The sequence below is a fragment of the Furipterus horrens genome, unplaced genomic scaffold (assembly GCF_987537825.1).
Source record: "Furipterus horrens unplaced genomic scaffold, mFurHor1.1.pri manual_scaffold_3, whole genome shotgun sequence".
NCBI lineage: Eukaryota > Metazoa > Chordata > Mammalia > Chiroptera > Furipteridae > Furipterus > Furipterus horrens.
This window is the reverse complement of record NW_028327173.1, coordinates 21473690-21492932: the sequence shown is the minus strand read 5'-3', so window position 1 is coordinate 21492932 and position 19243 is coordinate 21473690. Positions and strand designations below refer to the sequence as shown.

The 19243-nt window shown below is 46.8% G+C and overlaps 1 protein-coding gene and 1 pseudogene across 1 annotated transcript; both read right to left on the bottom strand.

Annotated features, from left to right (window-relative positions):
- Window positions 1–4240: 4240 nt before the first annotated feature.
- On the bottom strand, window positions 4241–6949 carry LOC150014564 (toll-like receptor 12). Its single transcript, XM_090271537.1, is given in 3 exon segments — window positions 4241–4930; window positions 4932–5281; window positions 5284–6949. Coding segments are annotated over 3 exon segments (2706 nt in total).
- Window positions 6950–16929: 9980 nt separating this feature from the next.
- LOC150014563 (keratin, type I cytoskeletal 18 pseudogene) lies at window positions 16930–18222 on the bottom strand (annotated as a pseudogene).
- Between the last annotated feature and the right edge of the window lie 1021 nt (window positions 18223–19243).

The window sequence follows — 19243 nt, the reverse complement described above, 5'->3', positions numbered from 1 at the left end:
AATTAATTTACCTCTTTATGCCTCAGTTTCCTCATCTATAAAAATAGGAATTAAAATAATGGCATCTACCTGAGAGAGTGTGTGAAGAATAAATGGAGAAAAGTATCTAAAGAGTTTGGTACATGACTAGCAGAAAGAGTTTAATAATTATTAGCTACTTTCATTTTTACTGATGGCTATGAGACTCTGCGGAAATTGACAGTACCTGGCATATGTCCAAGTGCTCAAAATATGTTGGCTCCTGTTAAAATTGGGGGAATTCTATATCTTAGCTTTAAAGACCTAGTTCAAAGTCCTTTTCCTCTGTGAAATATATCCCAACTCATTTGTAGTAATAATTCATGTGGTCTTACTCTGTGAAAAGTGTAACAACCTATAAGCACTCCTTGTTATTGAAATATCACAGCCCTATAAAGTGGATATTATTACCCCCCAATTTACAAGGAAAAAATGAGGCCTTGGATAGATGAAGTGACCGCTGAAGATCACGTAGCCAATAAGTGCCAGGCCTGGGATTTGAACCTGGGCATGTGACCCCAAAGGTTTCTTCTCAACCCTATGCTGCATAAAGAAAAGATCACCAGTGGAGGTGAAAGGATGTTGTGAGTAGTGTGAGGTGCTGGGAGACTGGAGACGTTTGAGAAAGTGTCAAGATCTAAAGCTGGAAAGCCAACTTTGCAGGGTCAGCTAAGGACATTTATTTCAGGATCATCTGCCCTGAAGAGGAGCAATGGAGATGAGAACGCATGGAGAGAAAGACACCATTCGGACTCTAGAGGGCGCCCCTCACCCTAAAAGCAGCCTGGAATTGTTCGATGGTTTCCTTTAGCCTTTGTCTGTTTAAAGCCTGGCATTGTACAGAAGAGGAGAATTAAAGCCCCAATAGGCCAAATTTCCTGCCCAGTATCATATAGAAAGAAACAACAGAGCCTGAACCAGACCGCAGTTCTCTGCTTCAGCATCCATCAAGACTTATTTCTGTCCATAGTTGTCTAGACCAGCACTAGGCTCTAAGGATGCAGAGACGAATCAAACCTGGTCCCTATCCCCAGGGTCTGATTTCCAAATGTTCCTGACCAAGTTTTCTATTAGTTAAATTAATACTGTTTCCTATTAGTAAAACAGTTTTGAGAACACACTCCTAACATATGTATATTTATTTACTTATGCAGGTAGAACATATATAATTACATAAAAAGCTAACATTTGTTGAACATTTACAATGAATTATTAGGTCCTGCTCTCGGTGCTTTATACATATTACTCATTTAGTCATCACAAAACCCTTTGAGGGAGGGTGTAATACTATCCCCTATTACAGAAGAGGAAACTGGAATACAGAGCTTAAGTAACATAACTAAAAAGTAGGCAGGCTAGATTCAGAATAAAGTGAGACATGAAAAAAATACAAATAGAAATTTTTTTAAAATTTCCTTCCTAAACTCCAGTGGCTCATCTTTTGTACCCCTCTTTGGAGACCACTGTTCTAGGGGCTTCCAGACCTGTGAGGGCTGGTATAGTGTGATCAGTACTTTGAGAAAGGGGAGTATAGAAAGTCATAGGAACTGAGAGGCTGGGAGGTCAGGAATGGCTTCTGGGGAAAGTGATGACTGAACTGAATCTTAAAGGATACATAGAGGACTTTCAGAGACTGCAGGCCAAGATGGAGGCCTAGACTGACACACTCCATCTCCCTCCACAACTAAGAAGGAATACAACTACCACAAAACCAGAAATAACCAGAAGTTCCAGAAAATAAAGCTACACGGAAGTCCAACATATGAAGTTATAAACAAGTGGTGCTCATCTGGACAGGTAGGAGGGGCGAAACCAGAGCGGAGAGGTCAAGCTGTGCTGGCGGCAGCAGCTGCAATGACAGCAGTGGGACAGCACCAAGCACAGACACCCATATTTAAGGGGAGGCAAGAAGCACCCGGGGAGCACCCCTGGCTGCAGACCAAACCCATCAGCTCACGATTCCAATGCCGGGGAAGGCAGACCCATTGCCTCAGACTGTGAAGTCCAGAGGGGGTGGGGACAGAGGAAGAAGCTCCCGGTCTCTCAGCGGAAAGTAAATGGCAAGAATCCATCTTGGGCCCCCGCCCCAAAACAAAATGCCACAGCATGATGAGAAGGGTCACCCAGTAGTGAAGTGTTTGGGGCTCCGCCCTCTATAGCGTAGGAAGTGTTACAGCCCCGCCCAGGAAGCAAAGGTAAACAAAACTGTCAGGATGGCAGAGATCATGATAGAGATCCCAGCGAGGCAGCCAGCAAATATCTGATCTAACAGGTCAGCAGATAGGAAATCTTTCTGAGGCACAGTTCAGAGCTTTGGTTATAAGAATGCTTATAGACGTGACAGCAGATCTTAAACAAGACAGGGAAGGAATGAAGGCTAGTCCTGCTGAAATAAACAAAAACACACATGAAACGAATGGTGATGGAAAGAAAACCAGGTATCAAATCAACAAATCGGAACATAGGGAAGGAACAAACAGTCAACCAGTGCAGAAAAAGGAAATGAAAAATGAGGAAAATGAGGAGAGGCTCAGAAACCTATGGGACAGCTATAAGCGGGCCAACATTCGAATCATAGGGTTGCCAGAAGGTGAAAAAGAACAAGAAATTGAAATGTGAAAAAATAATGAAGCAGAACTTCCCTAACTTGGGGAAGGAAATAGACTTACAGGTCCAGGAAGCACAGAGTTCCAAATAAACTGGACCCAGGGAGAACCACACCAAGACACATTATAATCAAAATGTCAAAAATTAAGGATAAAGAGAGAATCTTAAAAGCAGCAAGAGAGAAGAAGAGAATTACATACAAAGGGGTCCCAATAAGACTATCAGCTGATTTCTCAAAAGAAACTGCAGGCAAGAAGGACTGGCAAGAAATATCCAAAGTAATGAAAAGCAAAAACCTACAACCACAATTACTCTATCCAGCGAAGCTGTCGTTCAGGATAGAAGGGCAGAGAAAGTGCTTCCGGGACAAAGTAAAACTGAAGGAGTTCATCAGATCCAAACCACTGTTATATGAGATGTTAAAGGGACTGTTTAGGAGAAAAAGGATCAAAACTATGAACATTAAAATGAAAACTGTATCACAACAACCAACAACAGAAGCTAGGGAATTGAAACAAAGGCAAACTAAGAAGGCAACAAGAGTGGGAAAAAAATTATAGGTGTGGGGAACATATTTGGGGGAAGGTCAGTTGGGAGGGGGGAGGGGGAAAGGGAGGGAGATGGTACAGAAATTAAGAAGCATAGTAGGAGGGAGCAGAGTAGATGGGAAGATGTTGAGGAGAACTATATGCACAACCAATGGGCATGGACTAAGAGGGGGGACAACTGGAAGGAGGGGGGGTCACTGGGTGGAGGGGAACAAAAAGAAAAGAAATTGGGACAATTGTAACAGCACAATCAATAAAGCATATTTTTTTTAAAAAGGATCCATAGACCTTCCCCAGAAGAAATGAATTGGGAGTAAGGAATAGTATTTGCAAAGGCCCAGAGGCAGGAGAGCATGGTGTCCTGGGAGCTACAAGTAGTTTAGCATGGCTGAAGCACAGAGTGCCAAGGAGATGGGTTCCTCCTCCCAGTGTTGCTATGAGATTCAAACTAGACGATAGGTGTGATCATCCCTTCATGTTTCATTGAGGGAATAGGCAATCAGTCTGCTGCCTCCTGGGAAGCAAGCATCCCAACTTTTTTGGTCCTCAGCTGCCAATACCTCTATAACCCAGATGGCAAAAGAGGACTCTCTGCCCCTTGAAGGTCTGGTTTAACTTGGCCTGGACCCCATTCCATAGCTTAGGAGTACTCAGAGCTTTCCTTTCTTTCCCAGACTCTCCCTGAATTCCCTCACTTTATTTCCTCCAGGCTACAGTTTCCATGATCCCAGCGCCTTCACCCTCTTCCTCATGTGTGTTTCCATCAAAAAAGAAAAAGTCCCATTACACCAATCATTTCATGTATTTAGTAAATTTACCGAGGATCTGGATGTCTTGAGATCACATCACATACCTCATGGTCACCTGCCACCCCCCAGATTTTCTCATGCAGCCTCCAGAGCCTTCCCAAAGCCTGTATTCATAAAACCTATGTTCTAAAAGCATACACGCACACCCCTGCCTCCCAGAAGCTCAGTTCGGTCACATGCGCTAACACAGATCCACTCCCTCCTTGCCAGGCTGTCTTTTCTTTCCCATCCCCACCCTCCAAAACACATGCACTCACTCTAGCCCAGGCCAGCTTACCCCAGCCTGCTCCCCAGCCAAGCCCAGAAGTTGTCCTTTCTCACATCTTCCTTGGGCCACACATAATAGTCTCCTCTGTGGAGCAGCCAGGCCAGTCTATGGTAGCGGGGGAGCTGGTGGCGGGAAACAGGCTCCAGGAAGACCGACAGCAGCACTAGGGGGTCAGGAGCAGACAGCAGAAGGGAGGTGGCCAGGTGGAGCTCCAGGCAGCAGCGTGGAGTGCACAAGGCCTGGCAACTCAGCACGCAGAGCGTGACCCGGCTGCTTGCCATGCTCTCTGCCACGTTATCAGCCACATCCTTGCCTGGCTCAAAATCCTGCTCAGGGAGGCAGAGGCGCAGGCCCTCACTGCCTTCCAAAGTAGGCAGGAGCTCCTGCACCACCCAGGCCTGGTCTTGCCTACAGTGGGACACAAAGACGTCATAGAGGAACCTCTTGCCCTTGCCCTTTCAACCTGTGAGATCCTGAAGCCAAGCCCTGAACAGGGCCTGGATGTAGAGAATCCAGGAGTTTCTGGCTTCTTGTGAGAAGGGCAAGGAGATCAGCAGAAACAGCAGGGCAGAGCTGCCCAAAAAGAGTTCCAACCCCAAAGTCTTAGGGCAGTGACTCCATAGAAAGGGGAAAAGGGGACTCTTGGGGAGGCCCCCAGCTTTTGGCTGGCACAGCTGGTGTGGATGCTATATGGATGTATGTTCTGGGGGACTGCTCAAGCCAGGGCCCCACCCAGGCATTGGCGCACAGGCCGGCCAAGGAGGAACTCAGAACATACATGTACTGTGGCATCTGGGGACTGTGCTCCTGGAGACTGCCATCCAGCACTATGCCTGTCTTCCTGTCTAGTACTAAGACCTGGAGACTTCCCAGGCCTTCGAAAGCAGCAGCAGACAGTGTCTCCAAAACAGTATGGACCAGATGCCGCACCTGGAGCCTGGGCAGCTCACCCACCAGCTCCTCCAGCTGCACAGGGTGGGGCCGTGCTCTGGACCACAGTCTTTGCAGCTTCAGCTCCTGTAGGTTGGGCAACCAGTGATGCAGCAGGGCCTTGGGCTGCACCCATCACCCTGTACCCTCAGATACTGGAGTCTGGGGAGCTGCCAGAGGAAGAGGCTGGAGGTGTCCTGGGAGCAGAGGGCCTCCAAGCTATTGCCAAGCAAGACGAGTTGACGAAGGGCTGGGAAGATATTGGTGACATTCTGGGTCTCCAGCTGTAGTCCCCAACCTTTGAGAGTCAGGGTCTGCAAGAATGGAAAGATTGGAGAAACCAGCTTCCAACGCTTCCTGCCTGGCACTGCATGAAGCTCGAAGCTGGTCAGCCTCGTGGGCCGGGACAGCACTACCCCAGGAGGGCCAGAGGGGAACTGCAGTCTCAGGTTGTCCAGATTCTCTGGGCCCCAGAAATCCCAGGCTGCGCTCAGCTTAATGCTGGTATTGAGCAGGTTTAGGACGGTCAGCGCAGGCAGATGAGCCAACCAGCCCTTGCCCAGGGCCACCAGTGGGTTGTCACTCAAGGCCAACATCTCCAGCCTCCTCAGGCCCTGGAATGTCTGGCCGTGCAGACAATCCAGCTCGTTTCTCCAAAGTAGCAGCTCCTTCAGGTGGAGCAAACAGGAGAACGTGCCTGGGGGCAGGCTCTGCAGCCCATTGTAGGACAGATCCAGCACCCGCAGTCCTGACACAGCCCCTGTCTCATCTGTGCACAGCGTGGCACTCCGCAATTTGCTGCCCCTCGGGTGCAGTCTCTGAAGCCTGGGCAGGGCAGCCAGGAAACCTGGCGGCAGGTCAGTCAGGCCACTTGAGAGACTCAAGCTCCTCAGGCTTTGGCAGGAAGCCAGGGCCTCCACAGTTATGTGCCCTATCCGCGTGTTTTCCAAATTCAGCTTTTGCAGCTCAAAGTGGGCAACTGCCTCAGCAGGCATCTCGGCTGTGTTAGTATATTTCACAGACAGGGCATCCAGGCTCTGCAGCCCTAGTCCCGTCACCGCAGCTGCCTTCATCTGGGTATGGTCCAAATTCAGAGTCCCCACCCTGAGGCCCTGGAGGGCCCCAGGGCTGGACATATTCAGCTGTTTATTACATGATAGGTCCACATCCAGAATCCAGGCATCACCAGAGGAGGGACCAAGCACCAGGTCTGGGAAGATGTCTGACAACTTCCCCACATTCTGAAGGCAACTGCGTTGGATGCCAAGTCGTCGTTGAGTGGAAGGCAACCGGACACCCGAATTTCTATCCAGGCAAGAGCCCCAGAAATGTAGGTACTGGAGGGAGCTCAGGTTGCCAAAGGCATCAGGGGGTAGGAAGAGGTCTTCAAAATGATGGCTCATGAAAGACAGCTGCTGCAGCTGCCCCAAGCCCCGGAGGGCTCCTGGCAGGAGCTTGGTGAGATGCAGAGACAGCCCCAAAACCTTGAGGCCAGGGGAGTGGGAGAAGGCATCCAGAGGCAGAACTGAAATGGAACCACAAAGACAGATTCCCTCTACATTCTGCGGCACAGCCTCCAAGGCCTGAGTCAGGTTGGTCACCCCAGAGCATGCTGCAAGGGGGGGCAGGCTGGAGTCCATGCAGCAGAGGAAGAAACGGGAGACAAGATGCAGCCAGGAGCCTTTGGTCACTAAGCAGTTGAAAGTAGTCCAGCCCATGGCCAGGGGAAGGAGCAGGAGCAAACTAGGCAGCAGCAAATGTCCAACCATCTCAGCCCCATGCCTAGTCTAGAGACCAGAATCAGAACCTCACTCTCTGCTCCCCTCTTCTCCAGAGAGGAACCCAGACCCCTTCCCCCACTTCACACAAACGTACACAATACTCACACCACTGTCAGGATACTCAGCCTCCAGTGTACCCAGGAGGATCTGGAAACAGGGTCTGGGGGCCACAATGTTTCCGGACTGTAGAACTGCAGGGAGGGTGGGACCAGACAAGGCGATGCTTAGAGCTGAAGATCCAAGGACCAGGGAAAAGCAGAAGTACTCTCGTGGGAGGAAGGACCCAGGTCTCACTTCTCTGTCATGAGGAGCAAGCGTTTCTGAGCAAAAACTTGGAGGCCAAAAGCCCAGAATCCCACTCTGCTGTTGTCCTGGGCGGTGCATGTCACCTGTCTGAGCTTCAGCTTCCTCGTCTGTAAGCTAAGCATACTCATGCCTGCTGCCTAGGACTGCTCTAAATTACATGTAAGTGTCAGAATGAGGGTTCTCTCTGCATCATCCCCTTTACTACTTGCTCTCCTTACTTTAGAAAGGAAGGCTTGAGTAAATCAGGATTTTTAAAAAGCAGATGGTTTATAAGCAAAATAGTATATCGAAATGATGCCTTAGTGAACATCTTGTAATATTCCACATGGGATACTCCAAAAAGCCCAAGATTTACCCAAGAGGACTATAGAGTTCCATTCCTGCCCTTCCAGGCTGGGGATAAGAAGAATGATTGCCATGGCCTTGACCTTGATGTGCATAATCAGGATGGAGCCAGGACCCCAGAGGAGAGCAGAAAGAGAAAAAGAAAGGGGCTTGATAATTATTTCAAACAATGGAGTCAACTATTCAATACATTTCAATATCTGATTACAATTTAAAAATAATAATAAACTCAGAGAGTAAAATTCTTAATGATGAATCATTCAATGCATTCCATTTAAAGCCAGGAATGAGATGACTATAATTACTTCTGTTCAACATTATAATGGAGGTGTTAGCCAGGAAAATAAGAAAAGAAATAGATATTTACAAAAGTGTAAGTATTTGAAGAAACAAGAAGGGTCACAATTGACAAAATGCTATGATTGTTTACATAGGAATTCCAAGAATTTCTAGAAACAAACTATTAAAACTAAAAAGTGTTTAGAAAAGATGCTGGATACTACATACTTTAAATTTATTTTTCTAATACACCAGTGCATTAGTCAGAGTCTCAAGAGGAAACAGCACATGCAAACCGGTACTTCTCTAAGAGGTCTGTAGCTAATCGCAGGAATGTGAGAAGGGTTGAGGGCGACCACAAGGGATAGGGCTGGAACCCAGGGCTGGCAAGCATAGGAGCTGTCACCACTCCTAGAACTAAAGGAATAAGGACTCAGAGAAGTTATCAGAACATGAAAGGAAAGAGCTTTGCAGGACCAGCTACCTTGAGAACCAACGACATTTGGGCAAGGCACAAACTTAACCTAAGGGGACCTCACAGGAAGGAAAGGACCAGTATATTTCCCTGATCTCCCTTCCCCTCCCTCTGATCTCTTGCCAACAAGAGTCCCTAAACAGGAGTAACCATACCTAGTCACCTGGTAGATAAAAAAAAGTCATCATTTGATTTATCTTCACAAAAGATCGTTCAAGATGCATCATAAGCCTAAATGTGAATAACAAACAAAAAATCTCAGACACAGTAGTTTTTGGAATCTCCAGATCAGCACCTAGTTCTCTCACTGTCAGTCGCTGATCTTTGTTGATTGTAGTCCATACACGTTCAACATTCTCAGGCCTTCCAGAATGTGGGTCACTTTCAACAGATTCTTGGCCATCTTTGAAGCATTTGTGCCACACTTTTATCCGCACTACATTCATTGCATCGTCCCAAAAAGCCTTCTGAATCATCTGAATATTTTCCAGGGAGGAATATTCAAGATTAAGGCAAAATCTGATGCAGATTTGTTGCTCTACTCAGTCATTTTGAATGTGACAGCCACACAGTACAGATGCTCACTCAACAGCGTCTCTACAGCCCTCACTGACTAGTCCAGTGAAGTCATTATTGTTCACACATGCACATTCTAGTCCACTCTTCTTGGCTGCCACGTTACATCAATGTGGCACAAACTGTATTAAAAATGGCTGGACTTTTCCAGGTATCTCTCTCTCTCTCTCTCTCTCTCTCTCTCTCTCTCTCTCTCTCTCTCTCTCTCTCTCTTTCTCTCTCTCTCTCCTTCCCTCACTATTGGTGGGTGGATTCTCTACCCTAAAAGGAAACAGAGAAAAAGGCTCAGGTGCTGGACAAAGAAATGATACATATCTATGGCCCTGCATGAAACTTGAGTGCTTGATATGTGCCTGGATCCTGTGGTTAAGGGACAATGCTTCTTATGCACTTGGGATGTTTGTTTCCACGTTAAAGAACCTCGAGACTTGTCTTCCCCCCTTCACACCTGCTCAGGAAAGAAGTAGGATTTACATTATTTATGATTTAGGAGAGAACATGAGATGTGGAAGTCTGTGCCTCCCTCTTTCATTCCCTTTGGGAGTACACATTTTAATCTGCTTCATGCACCAAGTTTTGAAAGAACAGACCTCACATGGGGAGATGTGAATATTCCTTGCACTGTCTACAACTGGATGCACAAAACTAATTTAGGGTTCACCATTAGGAAGCCCACCTGCAGCTCTAAGCCAAGGTCTCTAAGCCATATAAGGAGGGACCCCCCAAAAAACTGGAATTATCTTCTGGAGGGTGGGCCCCTTACAGTATAGGCTTCCCCTGCTAGGTACTCACTGTATCTAGGTTCTAGGAACCTATCTGTATCAGTGTACCAGCCGGTGTTGTTGTGAGAGGCTGCATTTGGCTTCAGGGAATTTTTTTTTTAGACTCTTTCCCCACATTTGCCCATTTCATGATGGGTGATTTACACACCATGCTGAATGTTCATCACTTTTTGACCAAAAACAGTATGACCCTCCCTATTCACCTGATGTCGCCCAGAGCAACTTTTTTTCCTCTATGAAAAAAGTCCTCAAAGGAAAATGTTTTGCTGATGTGCAAGAGGTGAAACAAAAAACAGAAGCACTAAAAGGCATCAAAATCAACGAGTTCAAAAACTGTTTTGAGCATTGAAAAATGTCTTGATGAGTATATTGCATCAAATAGAGTGTCCCTTAAAGGCAACTGAAGTCCAAACATGTAAAAATAAATACACAAATTTTTATATATAAATTCCTGTTTTGGGGGGGATCCCCCTGGTATAAGCTTTATAATAGTAAAGATGAGAGTTTATTCTTTGGCACATTTATCAACTGACTCATAAGTCAGGATGGTAAAGGAGCCCCCTCAACCCTCTAACATTTATTAGTGTTACACAGCTAACTGTGACTTAGCCTCTGCCCTTGGAGGGCTCTGAGTCTCATTGGAGAGGGACATGTAACAGACCATGATAGCACAGGATGACTCCTGAGTCCATGTTCAACTGTGTCATCACCTAGGACATAATCCAGAGCATCTAGGTAAAGAATGCAAAACTATAAGCTTTCCCCTGTGGTGATTGGCTTTTATCTAAAAGTGAGAAGAGTGGGCTTTGCAGTCAGGTAGAAAGGAAGACAATATTAGAATGGGACTGCCTCCATTTCCTTTTGTTTTGGTAACCAGGAGATTAACCTGTTTTACCTTAATTCCCCAAGTGGGAGGTTTCATGGGAAACACTGGGATTCCTGCCCCTGTCCCTTTTCTTTCCCCAGTCGTTCAGGGACCTCAGAGACTTACAGACTTCCTGAGCTAGAAAGGCCCTCTGGGTTCATCTAATCCAACCCCTTCCCTTTCAGATGGGGAAACTGAGGCCCATAGAGAAGAAAGGATCTTTCCAGGGCCAAGTGGAGAGCAGATGGCAAAGCTGGGATCAGAACCAAGGGTCATGGTCAGGCCAGGTGGGGGTGGAGTGGCAACAAGCAGCCTCCACTTCTGACACAGGAAGTAAACAGAAGCTCTTGGAGCCTAGAAGAGTCCTCCTCTCACCTTCCTGGCCCACTGCAGCCCACACACTCAGAAGACAGAGGTCTTACCATGCCCTCCCTGCACTGTGATATGAGGAGTTTATGGAAGGAGGCCGAAGGCAGATCAGTTCTCGGGTGGTCTGGTTAGGGCTGCCCAGAGAACTGCTCTGGGAAGAAAAACAGCTGAGCAACCAGCTTTGCAAAGATATAAAAGAATAAATGAAATGAAATAGATGCCTTTGCTTTGGTCAGGGGGCCCCTATCTGGAGGGGCTCTTGTCTTCCTCTCTCTCTTCACCCATCTCACCTGCCTCCACAATCCCAGATCCTTTATCCCCACGTTGTCTCTTGATCTCCTCTCTACACAACCTTCTGTTCCTCCCCAAACCCAGTGATCACTTTCTCTGTGAGTTCTTAACTAGTCAGCAAATAATAATCTTTAAACAAACAAGGCACCCATGATTTCATTGCATAATAGAATTTGGGTAACATCACGAAAATGATCAGTAAAAAGCAGAAACATCCGACCCACAGCTCCACCCCACACAAACACAAAAGCAATGGCTTTGATTGCTAAATTTGCTTCAGTTCTTGTCCCAGCATTAAACATCTTTCAGGACTTCCGGCGAAGATGGAGGCCTAGACAGACACGCTGCATCTCTCTCCACAACTAGGAAGAAGTACAACTACCTCAAAACTAGAGACAACCAGAAGTTCCAGAAAATCGAGCTGCATGGAAGTCTAATAAACAAAGATATAAAGAAGAAATACTCATCCAGACAGGTAGGAGGGGCGGAACCAGGGCAGAGAGGATGTGGTGTGGTGGTGGCAGCAGTGGCGGCAGCGGCAGGCCATTGGAAAGCACAGTCACACATTTTAAAAAGTCAAGAGGGAGACCTGAGGAGCACTCCCAGCACCTGACAAGACCGCACAGTTCACGGTTCTAGCGCCAGGGAAAATAAAGCCTCATTGCTTCTGACTGTGCAGACAGTGGGGGGTGAGGCAGAGGAAGAAACTGCCTGTCTCTCAGCAGAGTCCACTTGTTTAAAGGGCCTCCACGGTCCTAGAATATCTGCAGACGCACCTACTTTGAGAATGAGAGCCAGGGCAACAGCTAGAGAGGCGCCAGTCCCATAAAGAAGTAGGAGAAGTGCCTGGAAAAGGGGTGAATGCTGAGCAAGCATCAGTGTTCCCTCTCAGACCCCTCCCCACATACAACGCCACAACATGGTAAAATGGGTCACCCCATACTGACGAATACCTAAGGCTCCACCCCTTATAATGTAACAGATGCGACAGCTCTACCTAAGACACAGAGACAAACAAACACAGGAGCCTGTCAAGATGAGGAGACACAGAAGTATGGCCCAAAAGAGGGAAAGGATCAAGGTTTAGTGGGAGAACTAAGCGACAAGAAGATAGCCAACCTAACAGACACAGAGTTCAAAACACTGGTGATAAAGATGCTCACAGGCTTGACAGATATGCTTAAGTATGGCAAGCACATAAGGGAAGAAATGAAGGCTATGCTAAATGAAATGAAGGAAAATCCACACAAAACCAATGGTGAAGGGAAGGAAACCAGGGCTCAAATCAATGATTTGGAACATAAGGAAGAAAAAAACAGTCAACCAGTACAGAATGAGGAACAAGAATTGAAATAAATGAAGAGAGGCTTAGGAACCTCTGGAACAACTTTAAACATGCCAACATCCAAATCATAGGAGTGCCAGAAGGAGAAGAGAAAGAGTGAGAAATTGAAAGCTTATGTGAGAAGATAATGAAGGAAAACTCCCCAAATTTGGCAAATGAAATACACATACAAGTCCAGGAAGCACAGAGAGTCCCAAACAAGATAGGCTGAAGGAGGACCACACTAAGACACATCATAATTAAAATGCCAAAGTTTCAAGATTAAGAGAGAATCTTAAAAGCAGCAAGAGAAAAACAGAGTGTTATCTATAACGGGGTGCCTACAAGACTGTCAGCTGATTTCTCTAAAGAAATTTTGCAGGCAAGAAGGGGCTGGCAAGAAGTATTCAATGTGATGAAAAGCAAGGACTTAGAACCAAGATTACTCTATCCAGCAAAGCTATCACTTAGACTGGAAGGGCAGATGAAGTGTTTTCCAGACAAGGTAAAGCTAAAAGAGTTCATCATCACCAAGCTATTATTATATGAAATGTTAAAGGGACTTACTTAAGAAAAAGAAGATCAAAACTATGAACATTAAAATGACAACAAACTCACAACTATCAACAATTGAATCTAAAAAATAAAAATAAAATCCAACTAAGAAAACCAGAATAGGAACAGAATCATAGGTATGGGGATCATTTGGAGGGTTATCAGCTGGGAGGGGAAAGGGGGAGAAATAAGGAAATGGTGCAGGGATTAAGAAGCATAATCGGTTGGTACAAAATAGGCAGGGGGAAGTTAAGAATAATATAGGAAATGGTGAAGCCAAAGAACTTATATGCATGACCCATGGACATGAACTAAGGGGGGGTGGGATTGCTGGAGGGAGGGGGGCTACTGGGCAGAAGGGAGCAAAGAGGAAAAAAATTGGGACTACTGTAACAACATAATCAATAAAATATACTTTTAAAAAATCTTTCATGTAGCTCTCATTTCTTACACCTTTGGATGTACCAGTCATCCTGAGAAGAACTTTAAACAATGTAAACCCAGAAATGTTTTATTTCCCAGAATCCCTTTTTATGGCTACCCAGAACTCCTCTAAAGGATAAAACAAACTAACATTTATGGAGAATGTATTATGTGCCAGACATAGGCTCAGTTTTCACTCTGACCCAGTTTCTGTGTGTCCCCCTCACCACCCACACACATTCCCCAGAGGAAGAGCTGTGGCCTAAGGAAGTTCAGTGGCCTGTCCAAGGTCCCCGAGGTCATTAGTTTGTTCCTCTGTAAAAGGTGAGAACGTCCTAGCTATTACTTCCCCATTTGGATTTCCAGGCGACTGTTGGGGTTTGACTGCAAGTCTCTTTGTTGCTTTTGTGGCTTTGGTGTTTCAGGTGTAATTCACAGACAGTCCTGAGTGAAGGATGCCCTCGTTTCCTGTCATGTCAGACACCACAGGGACAGAGAGAAGCGTCTACACAAGGGTTATAGGATGAGGACATATTTTCATGGATAAACAGAGCAAATGGGAATCCAGCAGGGCAGCCAGGCAGAACTTGCTGAGACAAGCTCCCTGTGGTCCCGCAGCAGTAGCCCCCTTCCTGGGGAAGTGAAAGAGGCCCGCCCGTCCAGGAGAGACCTGGGCTTCTCTGTCATCTTCCTTGAGGTTCTTTTGTGATGAGGAACAGAAATCAACTCAGACTTCCGCAGACACAATTTGTTGGGAGGACTTGAGGGGGGGGGGCGTCTCCTGGGACCCTCAATCAGCTGGGGCTAGGAAGGGAGTGGAGCAGTCGGAGTCCTGCCAGTAGCTCCTCTCCCACATCTCTGCTTTAGCTTTCTCCTCTGTCCTGAACAGCCAGCTCTGCTTCTATAATACGTTCTCATGACTGACTGTGGCCACCCCACCCCAAGGGAACACACCAGGCCGGGTTTGGACGGTACAGAAGATCCCCCCCTCCCTGCTCTAGTCACATGTACCCCCTCCCACCTACTCCCACCACCCACTACATCTGCTCGAGGTCCCTCTTGCCCTGCTGATTTTGATGCTCTTTCTTTACCCCCGCCCCCCACCAGGGATTCACTGCAGGAACTCAAAGAGAAGGAGAAGCCTGCATCTTTCTTCCTTGGGGACTTCTCAGAAATCCCTTTCCATATGGTTCCCCATCTATGCTGTGGCCTTGCTGGGATGCTCTGCTTGGGGACTAGTGAGTTTCTCCACAGGCCTGGGTAGAGAAGCAAGATGTTCTTTTGCTCAGGGTAGCAGCTGTTACATCCCCGAAAAGGGCTTGCAAGGATGGGTGATTAGGAGCCATTTGGTTCTGGTTTCTCAGTGTCTCCTTTCCTTTTGGCCTACAGATTCTATTATTTAGACTACTTTTTTTTAAACAAGGTGCACAAAGCCTGTTAGATATTCGCTCTATTTCCTCATTCAGGCCACAGCTACTCTGAGCTGGGCACAGGGTACAGAGGCCAAGGAGGTAGAGCCCCTGTCCTTGGGAACCTCATGGGAGTGGTGGAGACAAACCCATGATGTCCTCTTGATTCTCTGGCTAGCAGGCCACACCTCCCTTGAACACATATGCAGCAATAATCTAAACCCTCAGTCTCTAAGACTTCAGGAAATCCTCTTATCAGGTTTCATTTCCCAAGAATTTCTGAGAATTCTTATGTGTGCTACCTATTTACGGTTGTCACTTGTCACCTGTCTGTTCCGTTGGATCCCTGGTCTGTACCTCAGCAGGGCCTGCCCTCCCCAGACTACTCCTTCCCATACAACTTGATCTAACAAAGCCATGTTCCCAGGGAACCCCAAACTCCTATCTGTCCTCTTCACCCTCTCCCCTAGGTGATCTCAGTGGTCTCATGGCTTTTAAATCCCATCTGTCTGCCAATGACTTTACAAATCTGTATCACCACTACTGACTTCTCCCCTGAGCTCCAGACTTTTATATCCAACTGACTATTTGTTATATTCACGTGGAGGCCAAATAGGCAATTGAAACTTAACTGAGCCAAAAGAGACTCCTAGTTTCCTGCTCTGCTATGCCTGCCCCAACCTGCTTTGCTCCAAGTACATAGCACAACATTATCCATTTAGTTGCTCAATCCACAATCCTGAAAGACACTCCTGACTCTTCCAATTGCTCCCCTGCAGCGGCTAGCCCCAGTGCCACACCAGGACCCATCCTGGATCTGCCCACCTCTCTCCATCTCCATCAGTGGGCTCCTAGATCATCTTCACTTGCCTCATGAGCACAAGGGTATCCCGACTTATCTCTTTGCTTGCATTCTTGCCCCTGCGATGCATTTCCCACACAGAATCCAGAGTGAGCTTTTAAAAATATAAACTTGATCATCTCATTCTCCTGCTTAAGCCTTTCAGTGGCTTCCCATCACCTTTAGAATAAAGGCTTACTTTCTTACTCTGACCTACAATGCCCTTGCTGAGTCAGTCCCTGCCTGTCTCTCTGCCATCATTGAATACCATCCACAACTCTCTCTCTCTCTCATTCTCACATTCTCTCTCCTCCTCTCCCAGATGTACCTGGCCTTCTCTGTTCATCAGAAGGGCCAGGCCCACTTCCACTCAAAGGCTGTTCCGTTTGCCTTATAAGCTCTAACCAGCCTTTGAAGTGTGTGTGTGTGTGTGTGTGTGTGTGCATGCATGTGTGTTTTGGGAGGTTGTTTTGTAGATATGTGTGTGTATCTATTTTTATTAATCATGAGTTAATGTGCTGCAAAACTAATGGCCTTCCCTATGGGTCACCATTTTAGTGACCTCTTGTCTGAGACAAACAATTCTCCTAGGCCATTTAGAGGTTCTGGCCTTCCATCCTCTTTCTTAGAAGATAATATGACTTTGAACCTAAAACAAAACAAAACACTTTGTAGATTTTCCAACAATGAGAAAGAAAGAAGAAGTAAAAGAAGGAGGAAGAGGAAGAAGGAGAAAACAAAATAGAATTTAAGGCCAAATCATTAAGTCAGATTAAAGGGGATCATGTTGAAATAATAAAAGCTATATTACCAGAACAACAAAGCACACAAACCATGGTTTCTAGAAAGATAAAGATTTAAAAAATAAAATTAAAATTAAAAAATTTTTAAAAGAAAGATAAAAAGAAGTTGCTAGAAGCACAATGGCAGTTTTCATTACTCACCTGACAAACAATAGCCTACTATGTGCAGCACTGTGCTAAGTGGTAGGGGATAAGCAGTAAATGCAACATATAAAATCTCTGAGTTGTGGCACTTCTTTCTTTCTTTCTTTCTTTTTTTTTCAATGAACTCTGAACTTTTTATTGGCCTCCTGCCCCGCAAAAAGATCCCCTACTTCTGCTGCCTTTAATGCCTCAAAACTTTGGTGTTGTTGACCTCAGACACAACTTTGACGTCCACAGTCCTGCATGTGGTGGTCTTTGGGACGGTTTGTAAGGAGTGGCTGTTGTCCAGGGCATCAACAAGATCGAAGTCCTCCCCTTCTTCCAGTAGGCGGTGGCCGGTGGCAATCTCAGCCTCCAGCTTGACCTTGATGTTCAGCAGGGCCTCATACTCCTGGGCTTGGCGCTGCCCCTCTGCCCGGGTCTGGGCCAGCTCTGACTCCAGGTGCAGCAGGATCCCATTGAGCTGCTCCATCTGCATGGCATAGCATGTCTCCACCTCCCTCAGGCTGTGCTCCAAACTGGCCTTCGGATTTCTCATTGAGTCCAGGTCAATCTCCAAGGACTGGACCGTACATCTCAGCTCCGTGAGTGCCATCTCAGCAGCTCCTATCTCAGCGGTCTGCGAGCTGACCACTGTGGTGCTCTCCTCAATCTGATGGGACCAGTACTTGTCTAGCTCCTCTCGGTTCTTCCAAGCCAGCTCTTCATACTGGGCCCGGATGTCCGTCATGATTTTGCTGAGGTCCTGAGATTTGGGGGCATCCAACTCCACAGTCAGCCCAGAGTTGGCAATCTGGTTTTTTAGACCATTTACTTCCTCCTCATGGTTCTTCTTCACGAAGAGCAGCTCCTCCTTGAGAGTCTCGATCTCCATCTCCAGCTGTAGCCAAGTGATGTTGGTGTCATCAATAACCTCTCAGAGCCCATTGATTCATTCTCCACAGACTGGAGCATGGCCAGCTCCATCTTATACTTGACTCTGAAGTCATCAGCAGCAAGAGGGGCATTGTCAATCTGCAGAATGATGCGGGCATTGTCCACAGAATTTGCAAAGATCTGAGCCCTCAGGTTCTCGATGATCTTGAAATAATGTACCCAGTCTCTGACCTGGGATCCCTCCCTCTCTAGGTGTTCCCGGATTTTGCTCTCCAGTCTCCGATTCTCAGCCTCCAGGCTTCTCACCCTCTCCAGGTAGGAGGCCAGGCAGTCATTCAGGCATTGCATAGTCTCCTTCTCGCTCTGGATGCCCCCTATGCCTGCCAGACCCCCGGCCATCCCTGCAGCCAGGCGCCCAGATCCCCAGTTGCCCCGCACGCTGGTGGAGTGGGACACCGAGATCCAGGAGCCCGAGCCCCCGGCACCTGCCTAGACGCTGGCCGTGCTGCTAGCCAGCCAGACCTGGTGGCTGGGAAACTGCACGGAGCCCAGGCTCCAGTAGTTTGTGGAGAAGCTGGAGCGTGTGCTGAAGCTCATGTTGCTCAGGGAGAAAGGCCCACTTATTTCTAATGAGAGAGAAAAGACAACTTTAGGTAAATGTATAATGTGTATCATAATAATGAGTTCTAGGGATAAAATAAAGAAATAAATGAGATTGAAGAGAACCAGGAATGGGGATGGAGTTGCAATTTTAAGTAGTGTGGTCCAGGAAGACCTTTCCAATGAGGTAACATTTGAGCAGAAGCCTGAAGAACATGAGAGAGAACCATACAGCCCTCTGGAGAAGAGCATTCAAGGAAGAAGAAAGAGAAAGTGCAAAGGCCCTGAGGTGACAGTGTGCCTGGCCTATTAGAAGAAAAGCCAGGAGGCTCCATGGTGCTGTATTGGAACAAGTCATGTGACCCAGGACCTGACTTAATCTATCTACGGATGCAGAGATTCCTTCTTCCCTGATTTGCCAATACCTCTTTTGTGCCAGGAACCCTTTCCCCCTGGTTTTCTGAGAAAATGGAGCCACGGGACAGGAATTGTTTGACTCTTCACCCCACCTCACACCCACAAATATAACCACATCCTCCCACTTCACCATTCATCCTTCCTGCCTTCCTCTTGTCTCAGAAGAGATGTTTCCCTTTCTGTTCAAGGTTCATCTCAGGAGCATCTTTGCTCTTAGTCCCCGACACCCATCTGCTCTGGGAGGAGCTCTCTTTCTAGCACAAGGTGCTAACTTCTCTTTCAAACTCTTTCTCCTAAACTAATTTTCTTTGCCTGTAAATATTTTAAAAGTTCTACCGACTTAAAAAAAAAACAAAACTCTTTTGTTCTAGATTTGGCTACTTCTGCCTCTTTTGTTCCCTTCTCCTCCAAGTAACTCAAAAGTTTTGACTTACACTTCTGGCTCCATATCCTCACTTCTCATTCTCAGCCCACTACAGTTTGACTCCTGCCCTTCTGGGGCCACAGGAACTTTTAAGATGTCTAAGGGAGCACCCTTTGTCTTCACCTTGGACTTCCTTACTGCACCCAACTAGTTAGTGCCACCTGAGTCCTCCACCTCC